The sequence below is a fragment of the Amaranthus tricolor genome, chromosome 7 (genome assembly GCF_026212465.1).
Source record: "Amaranthus tricolor cultivar Red isolate AtriRed21 chromosome 7, ASM2621246v1, whole genome shotgun sequence".
Lineage (NCBI taxonomy): Eukaryota > Viridiplantae > Streptophyta > Magnoliopsida > Caryophyllales > Amaranthaceae > Amaranthus > Amaranthus tricolor.
Genome location: NC_080053.1, coordinates 17288212 through 17299349, shown reverse-complemented (window position 1 = coordinate 17299349; position 11138 = coordinate 17288212). Strand labels below are relative to the sequence as shown.

Sequence of the window (11138 nt, the reverse complement as noted above, 5' to 3'; positions counted from 1 at the left end):
AATTATAGGCTTTGTAAAATTAATTTTTTAAAAATTTAAATATATATTATTTAATATATTAATAATCAAACTAATTAATGTGAAAAAATTGAAACGTAAAAGTATAATAGAGAGGAAGTATATAATTTAAGTGACCAAACTCCAAAATTTTCCAAAAAACACCGAGCGCACAAAAAGGGGAAAACAAAACAAAAGAAATACTTAGCTGCAATTCATTTGAATTGTTTTATTTAGTTTTGACACACTATTTAATTTACTAATTTAATTTTAAATATCTTTAATTATATATTATTAAAAATTATAAAAATTAGATATTGATAAAATTTACATTGACATGAATCAAATAAGATCCCATATAACTATATTTTAACGTTTAAATTAAAAATAAAATACAAATTAAAAGTAATTAATGAATAGTGTCTAACAAAACTAAATAGGAGAAGTCAAATGAATGGGAGGAGGTAGTAAAAATGTGAATTAAGGAACGTTGCGTGGGTGTTTCTCTCTTTTTCTCCTTCCTTTCTTCTCTCTCTATCTGTCAAAGGGGTATTTAAAAAACTCTTCTCCTTTCTTTTTTTCACCTTCATTTTCATTCCTCCTTCTCCCACCTCCTCCCACTCACCCTTCTCCACTGTTCCTGATAAACCTTTTTGAAATCTCACAAATTCCACGAAGATCAATAAATCCTGTAAGTTATCATCATTTTTTCCGTTTCTGATTGTTTTTTTTTTCTTGTTTTATTGAATTCTTGAATTGTTTGTAACCTGAATTTTCTTTTTTGTTTACAGGAATTTCAACCTCAAATCTCTTTTCTGTGACTATTGCTGATCAGATTTTCTGATTTTCATTTTTCATAATTCATACAACATTCTAATGACTTAATCAGGTAGTTGTTCTTACGAAAAGAAATTTTTTGTAAGATTTTTAATTGTTGAATCTGTTATTAATGTCATTTAAAAAGATTTTTCATTGTTGAATCTGTTATTATCAATCTCATCTTCTTACAATTGTGCAGGATTTTCTTCGATTTTTTCCTCCGAATTTCTCAAGATTATTAATTTGAAGAAATCACGAGTAATAAGAGGAGTTAATGATGAATTCGCTAATCTCGAATTACGTAGAACAAACAGAAGAAGATGCATCAAGAGAGTCATCAAAGAGGAGAAAGCGACGAAGAATAGACACAACCGTCAATCAAAATCAATCAGACAACAATCGAAATCAAATTAGATGGAGATCACAAGCAGAACAACAAACCTATTCATCAAAGCTTCTAGAAGCTCTCCGACAAGTTTGCCGTCGTAATCCTACTTCAGCACCGGTTTCTGGAAGCCGAACAGTTCGTGAGGCCGCCGATAAAGCTTTAGCTATTGCTGCTAAAGGTCGTACCCGATGGAGCCGAGCAATTTTAGCTAATCGGCTTAAACGTCGGCTTGCAAACCATAAAAAAGCTAAAGTTCGTCCAAGGCTACTGCTATCAACATCCAGTACCGGGAGTAGCCGGATAATTGGTGAAAATATTAAACCGCAGAAATTACCGGCTCTTGATAAACGTGTAAAGGTTCTTGCCCGGTTAGTTCCCGGTTGCCGGAAATTGCCATTCCCGAATCTTCTGGAAGAAGCTACTGATTATATTGCTGCTCTTCAAATGCAAGTTAGAACCATGGCAGCTCTTGAGGAACTTCTTAGCGGTTCAGCTTCCGGTTCGAGTTCCGGTTCAATTGATTCATCTAGTAGGTGACTCGAATCATGGCTTAGCAACTTTTTTTATTATTTTAAATTTTTGCCTTTATTTTTTTCTTTTTATTTTTGGATATTTAATTGAATGTATTTTATGTATACAACTGGCTTTTTCATTTTTTATTTTGGAATTAGTAGTTTTTTTTTTCTTTTACTTTTTATAGCTCATCCCATGTCAAATTTCATCACTAATGGTCGGCTAGTTTTTTTGTCCCTAATACTTCTATTTAAAAAATAGAAAATATTTTTAAAAATTATTCTTACAATTTTTGTGAGTTTGTTATTGATAATTATTTTATTTAATGGAAATATTATTATTATTGGTAGAAAATTTAGATAAAGGAATATGTAGTATACTACCTTTATATCATAGTAGTATTATGATTATAATTTTGATTCATTGGATAGAAGTTCAAAAAAAATTAATTTGAATAGTTTGAAAAAGAAGTCATTAAATGGCATGAACATGGCAACAAATAATGGATCTTTGTAATAAGGTGCTGGAAGGCGGTTGGATACCCTTTATTTAGGGGCATAAATGATTAATTGGAGTGTTTCTTCCAACCATGTTATTGGTTTTTTTTTGGTCCTAAAATAGATTAGTTTATCATTCTTGTTTGGAAAAAGTTCTAAATACCCCAAAGCTATAAACAATATACTCGTACTCGTACTCGTACTCGTACTCGTTCTCTCCCTTTTAAAGTTTACTACTTAAATTAGATTTTCTCTTAATTTAAGGTCTTTTTCAGAAGTAAAATTAACCAAGTTGTTTTTGTATGATTGCACCATTATTGAATTTTTTGTAGTTCTAACTTCTGAGTGTAGTTAAGGGCGTAATGTTATTGCTAAGTTATTATTATTTTGTTTAGTGGAAATTTTTGAATTTCTTTTTTTTTTTTTTATTTTATTTTGTTCCATTCTTAGATTGAAAGATTTAATTTTAAATTGCCATTATTTGACGATATCATTGAGATTAATCATTAGACTATTAATTTATAATTTGATTAATAGTAAACTCTACAAAAAGCATCCCATCTTTTTCTTCCTTTTTCCACATTATATTAGTATTCAAACATTATATATTTCATTAAAGGTTTATTGATTGAAAGCCAAAAGAATTATATACATTAAAACTTTGAAAAGAAAATATTAATATAAAAGAAGTAATTTTGAATGTGAAAAATTATTTAGAAAAATTTGTTGATCTAAGGTTGAGACGTGAGCATGAGGTTTGTCCGAAGGCGATAATGCAAAGAAGTGAAGAAGGATGAAAAATGGGAAACAGGTGGGTCATAAGATGCAAATGGGTTTGTCCTTTTCCAGTGGTTCTTCTAGTGATTCTGAGTTACAGTTATTTTACTAAAAAAGTTTTAATACTTTTCACTTTATTTGCAAGGTTTAATTTTTTCCGTTAATTCAATGCATTAATTTAATTTTTAATTTTTTTAATTATATATAACAAAAAAATTATAAAAATTTAATATTAATAGTCTTTACAATAAGACGAATCAAATAAGATTTCACTTAATTATATTTTAATTTGTAGATTAAAAATTAATTATAAATTAAAAATAATCAATAAATAATGTCATTTTAACTAATATTGCAACTAATATGAAACTGAAAAAATAACTTTGAAGCCTTGCTTTTTATAGGGCCCTCCGCCACGCCCAAGACCGTCTTCTTCTTTCTTACTTCCATTGGTAATTTATTGGGTCCCATTTTAATTCCTTCTATCCAACAATCATATGCCAATAAACTATTTACTGTGAACAAAAGTTGATGCTAGACTTCACCAATTGGGAAATAAAACCTCTTACAACAGTTGATGCTGGACTTCACCAATAGGCAAATAAAACCTCTTGGAGTTTGCTCAACAAATTGGAATTGTTTCTAAATAATATTTTCTCCAATTTGCTTTACTTGATTTTTCAACATTATTAATTAATCATTTTTATGATGTGATTTGTTCTTAATCTATAAGTTATAATATAATCAAATGGAATCTTGTTTAATTCGTTCTAAATTTTATTAATATCAACTTTTTATAATTTTTATGTAAGCACAATTAGAGATATTTAAGATCGAAAACGTGCATTGATAAATGTGTCAAAACCAAACGAGACAAGTAAAGAGAATAGAGGGAGTAAATGTCTTATGAAATTTCCTCAATTTTTTAGTTGGTTCTATCTGTAGGAAAGTATATTCAACATATTTAGGAAATACTATTTTTGTGTAATTATTCTATAATTATTTTATTTCCTAGATTAGACTACTCAATCTTGTATAAGTAGGTGCATTTGTTTCATTTCATAAGTTAATACAAAATCAGTATTCGCTGGTCAAATACTCTTATTTCCGCATTATTTATTTTATCATGGAATTAGAGCCGTAAGGTTAAGATCTGGGATCCGATAACCATCCCGGTCATCATTTACCAAGTTAACTTACCTACAATGGAGAAGATCGAGAGTTCTCCGGTAAAAATCAAACCAAAAACATTGTTGCAACCACAAAGGTTCGACACCAACAACTGTCTCCAATTATATGATGGATAAATGTTTCCGGTACCAAAACTTAAACAACAACCCAAGAACCACCGAACCCTCAAACGGATCTCAACACGAAAAACGTGGCTTAATGTGTTTCCTTACCACCGGTCGAAAAAATCCTTACTCCGACGAGTTTGGTGGAGTATGTTACAAAGGCACGCTACTACCACCATGGATCCGGTGAACCAAAGCGGCGGCCAAGCATCTCTTGCCGCTACGTTACTACCACTAGGAAAAAGGGCACCTTGCTTCGAATGGACAAGGGAAAAGAAACGAGAAAACAGTCACCATGGCTGGTCCGAAGAAGAATGCAACTCCGACTTCACGATCCGAATCCGAGTTAGAGACGGACCGGAGTTGGACCTTATTAAAAATCCGACACTCCGACCCGACTCCGACCCTGAAGGAAATCCGACTTTGAATTTGACTTTTAACCCAACATTTTGTTTCCTTTAAAACTCTAGACGTGACTAATTCAAACTATCTCTCATACTAATTGTAATTTTCGATTTTGAAAAACTACTTGGTATTTTTATTTAGATCAATCAATCAAAATACGACAAATCAAATCAAGAGAAATAAAATACGCCAAATCAAAATGCGACAAAATTTTGTTAAATTGTAGTATTAGGAATATATCTCATGTTAAACTTGAATTCAAAGCACATATTTTTTTGTTAAATTGTATTTGAAAAATATATTTTGTTAACTTCGTATGCTTTAAATCATTAGTACAACATCACAACGATAAAGTTTAATAATAATCCGACTCCGTTGGAGGTCCGAGAGTCCGAGTCGGGGCAAACTTGGAGTATGCTTAATCCGACTCCGAGAGGAGGTGGACTGAAAAAAAAAAAGTTCGACTAAAATCCGAAGCAAAGTCGAAGTATGTATAATCCGAGCCGAGTCCGACCCAATGCCATCCCTAGGAGGCAGTAAGGGGTAGTTTCAGAGTTCAATCAAACCTAGTAACCCACAAAAACCTTGAAACCACAACTTATTATCTGGATCAACTTATGATCCGCGAGCATAAGTCCCACTCAGCCCAGATTTTTCGTGACAACCCAGCCCAGTTCAACTCTTATTTCCCATAATTTCATAAAAAAAATGGGCCTTATGTGTAATCGAACCCAATCCCCTTGGATTTTCGATTTTGGGGCAACCGACACAATGACCTTTGACCCTTCAGATCTTCTAAATACTACACCAACCATCTATACTCAAATTCAAACAGCCAATGGAGATTGTGTTGCTGTTACTAAGACTGGGACTGTTGAAATTTCTCCCTCCATTAATCTTCGAAATTGTCTTTTAATTCCCAGCTTAACTCATAAACTTTATCTATTAGTCAATTGACTAAAGAGCTTAATTGTGCGTTTGTTATGACTTCTACTGGTTGTATTGTGCAGGATGCTCAGATCAGGACGATTATTGGGCGTGGTATTGAGAAAGGAAGCTTATACTATGTGGACAAGGCGGTTAAAAAAGGTCACACGTCGTTTGATCATGGGTCTCCTGATCATCGATTGTGGATGTGGCACCAACATCTAGGCCATCCTTCCTTAGGGTACTTAAAACGTCTTTTTCCCCTCTTTCTAATTGCAATACATCCTTGCACTGTGAATCTTGTGTCTTAGCCAAAAGCCATAAACACTCATATGCCCCTAGCTTTACTCATAGTATTAAACCTTTTGTTTTAATACACTCTGATGTTTGGGAATCCTGCTCCCAAATGTGATACACATGATTTTTCATATTATTTCTTGTTTGTGGATGATTGTACTCGAATGAGTTGAGTTTATTTTTTGAAACACAAGTCAGAAGTCTTTGATCATTATCATCATCATCATCCTACCTAGTGTATCCCGCTCATAAAAAAACTAAGAACAGGGTCTAGGGAGTGAAGGACGGCGGCAACTCATACTCATAAAGGAGAGCGCAGTCAAAGGAGTCCCCTGGCTCAAGGAAGATAAAGAGACGTAACTACACGGGAAAGATAACTTAAATGCCGATAAATAAAATAAAATAAATAAGTAGAGCCAACTACAATATATAGAAAACAGAAAAACTAATACAAAGGAAACGAGAAAAGCAAGAGGGCAAGAACACTAAAAGGTAATCTAAGAGGACATAAGTAATCTAAAACATGGATATGGCGCCTCCAATTACCCCTATCCCTAGTCAGGTCCGCAGAGAAGTTTAACTCATACAAGTCAACTTTTATTTGCTCATCTCAAGTTCTCCTAGGTCTTCCTCGACTCCTCTTACCCTCTACTATAATGCTTTCTACCCTCCTCAAAAGGACATCGAAAGTCTTTCTCTTCACATGTCCAAATTACCTTAATCTATTTTTGTACATTTTTTCAGAAATAGGGGCTACCTCTAGTTTGTCCCTAAAGTCTTGTTTCCAAATTCGATCCATCAATGTGTGCCCATACATCCACCTCAGTATACGTATTTCTATAACTTTCATCTATGTTCAAAAAACTTCTTGGCATGCTAACATCCGGTCCCATATGGCAAAGCAGGTCTGATTGCCGCCCGATAGAATTTTCCTTTTAGCTTGGTCTGGAATTTCCTATCACATAGAAATACGGTGGCTGCTCGCCACTCGAGCTAACCCGGATGTATACGATGATTTACATCTCCGTCAATCTCCCCATCTTTTTGAATGATCGATCCCAAATACTTGTACTTGGTTGTACTTTTAACAACTGTTTTATCAATGGACACCTATGGTTCACCTACCGGTGATGTCCCACTAAAGTCACAGTGCAAATACTTGGTCTTCGTACGACTAAAGTCAGAAGTCTTTGATGTATTTGTTAAATTTTATCATATGATTCTCACTCAGTTTCAAACTTAACCACAAGTACTTCGTTCTGACAACGGAGGTGAATATGTTAACCTGAACATGAAAAAATTTAGTTTTGATAATGGCTTAATTCACCAAACCACCTGTCCCGATACCCCTCAACATAACGGAGTTGCTGAATGAAAAAATCGTATCATTCTCGAAATTACCCGAGCCCTTCTGTTTGAATCTCATGGTCCACATCATTTTTGGACAGAGGCTGTAGCTATCGCCACTTACTTAACCAACCATCTTCCCACAAAAACTCTAAACTTTCAAACCCCTATACATACTCTCCAAACTCATTCCTCTATTCCTTCCTCCCACTCTTATTAAGTGCAGAGGAAAAATTCCATGGTATTGCCAAAGGAATAACTAAGATCATATGAATACGGAAGCTCCTAAGTGAACTACACTTCCCACAAAAGAAGGCTTGTAAATTTTTTTGTAATAATAAAGCAACAATCAATATCTCTGAAAACCCAGTCAACGTGATCGCACCAAGCATTGAGATCAATAGGCATTTTATAGAGAAACTTAAGAAGAAGATCATAAGCATTCGCTTTGTAAGATCAAAAGATCAGCTGGCATTTATTCTTACAAAGGCGGTGACTTCAGAAGCTTTTGAACAAACATTGTGCAAGTTAGGTATTGGTGACCCGAAGACCTAACTTGAGGAGGAGCGTAGGAAAGTATATTCAACATATTTAGGAAATATTAATTATTGTGTAATTATTTTGTTTCCTAGATTAGACTACTGAATCTTGTATAAGTAGGTGCCTTTGTTTCATTTCATAACTTAATACAAAATCAGTATTCACTGGCCAAACACTCTTATTTCCGCATTATTTATTTTATCACTATCATATTTGCCCTATTTTTATTATTGACATTTATTCACACTCTAAATTCTAATGCACAAAATTAAATTACTTTTTATCTCATCTATAAATTTCTCTGAATTTTCTAAAAAATAACACTTTATTTATATTTCTTAAATTTCACACCAGTTAATCTTACTTTATATTTTATTCTTTATTTACACTTTATGATTTTTAAATTTCTAATTGAAAGTTAGTTTGGTTTGTCTTGATTAATATCAACTATTTTTATAATATATAATTACAACAGGCTGTTCTTTCCTAAATATAGGCTTAATATAATATAATAATATTTATACTCAACTATAAGTCACGAAACTAATACACAAATTATATCTCATATATATTTATGTACAGAAAAATTTTCGTTTAAAAATATTATTATTTACTATTTTAACTAAAATTATTTCAAATTATGCGGTTTTAGGAAATTAAAATGAATAAATCATATAAATTAATTTACAATGAATTAAATCACCAAAATTTACAGAAAATTTAATTTATATATTATAAACATATATTAAATTTACGGGCATAATTTTATGTAAATTAATATATGTAAGAATTTGTACCTTAATAATTTCACTACTTCGATAGCGAATCTAGCCAGCTCTCTGAACTTAATTGCGTATTCGATCACTGACATAGTTCCCTGGCTCAGAAATAAGAATTCATTCTCTTTCTTTATCTGAAGCGAAGGCGGGTAAAATTGATCACGAAGCTTCTTCAGAAATTGTTCCCAAGTAGAATCTATGGCAGTTTGTTTTATAATCCTCCCCGATAGTTCTACAGTGCCTGTCAAGTAAAATGCGGTCAATTTCACTTTAAAATTTGACGGGCAGTTAATGGCCTCCAATAGTTTCTCTATTTCTGCAATCCAATCCTCAAATTGAACTGGATTAGGTTCTCCATCATATTTTGGAGGTTGATGACTAGACAATCTCTTATAGAATTTCCCTTCATCATCTTCATGGGAACGACTCATCTGCTTCTCCATTAAATTCAACAACCTCTTATTATTCCTTTCCATTATTCTTAACTGATTTTCCACAGCTTAAACTCTTGTATTTTGCGTCGTATCTTCAGCAAAATTGTCCCTCGTCTCCGAAGGTTCACCTCTTACGATACACCCTCTACCACCACCTCTTGGCATCCTTTATTTAAGTAGGAAAGTCTTGCGTTAGCTATATTTTAAATTACATTTTTTTAGCACGTAATACACATAAGGACATCATTTTCACACATAATACACAGGCTGTTTAGGAAAGAATTTTTTTGTACATAAATATATATGAGATATAATTTGTACATATTATTTTAATAAAATAATTTTTTAATAAAATTATTGTAATAGACTGTTTAATAAAATTTTTCTGTACACAAATATATATGAGATATATTTGTGTATTAATTTCGTGAATTATAGTTGAATATAAATATTATTGCATTATATTAAACCTATATTTAGGACATTCTGTTAGAATAATTTTATTAAAAAATTTACAAAAATCATATATGGATAACGATATTAAAAATATCACTAGTGTGAAAAAAGTACACTAGCAACTAATTTCTAACACAGGGCTGGGAATAACATAGATAGTATGATTGTAATTTGTGATATGTTAAATAAAACAGACAAATAGTGTGCACTGATATTAGACTTAAGGAATATCCGTTAACATGTGTGGTTAGTTGCATAACTGTCGATTAGCATGTATAAAATGGTCTATAGTATAGGGTCCCGTTATCAAAGGGACCCCAAATTCTATTTTATACTTATTTGGTTTATTGTTTCAATTACATGAACATATATATACTATTTTACACGAGAGTAACCAAGTAATAAAGAGTCAAATATTAATATTTTAATAAATGAGATATTTTATCACATACTACTATTTTAATTTTTCTTTTCTTAAATTCTAAGGGTTTTTAATATAAAAGTGGAACATAGGCTCCAAAATTTACAAGACAACCCTATTTAGTTGAGTGGATTAAAGTGAAGGGTGAAAATGTAGGCTAGTATAGACGCGGTTGAGGAGTGCTGACATAAATCGAAAATAAAATAGAATAATTACATTGAATTGATCAACTAATAAAATAAGATATTTGTATTGACACAAGAGAGTAATTAAGTTGATAAAATTTTATAATAATAATATCCAAAATCAAGAATCAAATCTCGTTTACATCATTCTAAAATTAACTCTCCTCTTCATAAAAACACATAATTGTGACATAACTTACTCATCTATCTATAGTACATGTAATTTCATTTATTTTCACGAAACTTGTTGATTTCTCTCTCGACCATCCGCTATTATCCTAAAACAAATCGTTGATATTTAAACAAATTATACATCATTACTATTATCATAAACACCTAACTTCACTTAAGGACTTAACCTCATTCATACACTTTTAAATTACTACTCTACCTATAAGTGTTTGTTACCTTAACACACTAAGGTCCTAGCAACATACCATCCTAATTTAGGGTTGTACTTGGTAAAAAGTTTTATTACCACTAATCCACTATTAACTAACCTTTTTTGTTATTGGTATGCCAAATAACATAGTATTTGTTCTCTTACATAGATTTTCTATTGGCTAGCTAGTCTCCTTTGGCTTTCGAAGGGGATAAAAAAAAAATAAAAAATAATAAAATAATAAAAAAAAAAAAAGAACAGGAAATGACCTTAAATTTGCACACTTTAGCATCTTTTAGTTAAAATGAATGGGTGTAGATTATAGAATGAGAAGTTGCATACAACAATTTTAGCAAATTAGAGATACACAAGTAGGTTGTCACTAGTGCACAACTCACATGCAAGTTATGATAGCTACCCATGTGATTGAAAGATAAACCCACATGTATGATCCATGAGTATTATCATTCAAAGCTTGCATTGCTATTGATACAAAGGGAAAAGAAAGGGCTCAAATTTGAATAATTCTCTTAGCTTTGATACTGTATATGATATCCTTTGCTCCATTTGGGTTTATCCATATAATGCTCCAACCAATAGAGTGGATTTTGATTTGACTTGTTTTCTATGATGGGTTATAACTTTTAAAGTTACATGAGATTTGTATGCATCCTAGCTT

The 11138-nt window shown here is 31.9% G+C and overlaps 1 protein-coding gene across 1 annotated transcript; it reads left to right on the top strand.

Annotated features, from left to right (window-relative positions):
- Positions 1 to 468: 468 nt before the first annotated feature.
- LOC130817855 (transcription factor bHLH149-like) lies at positions 469 to 2582 on the top strand. The gene is made up of 3 exons (XM_057683802.1): positions 469 to 688; positions 789 to 886; positions 1016 to 2582. Exon 3 carries the CDS (start codon positions 1091 to 1093, stop codon positions 1739 to 1741), a length of 651 nt encoding a protein of 216 aa, XP_057539785.1. The 5' UTR covers positions 469 to 688; positions 789 to 886; positions 1016 to 1090; the 3' UTR covers positions 1742 to 2582.
- Positions 2583 to 11138: the final 8556 nt, after the last annotated feature.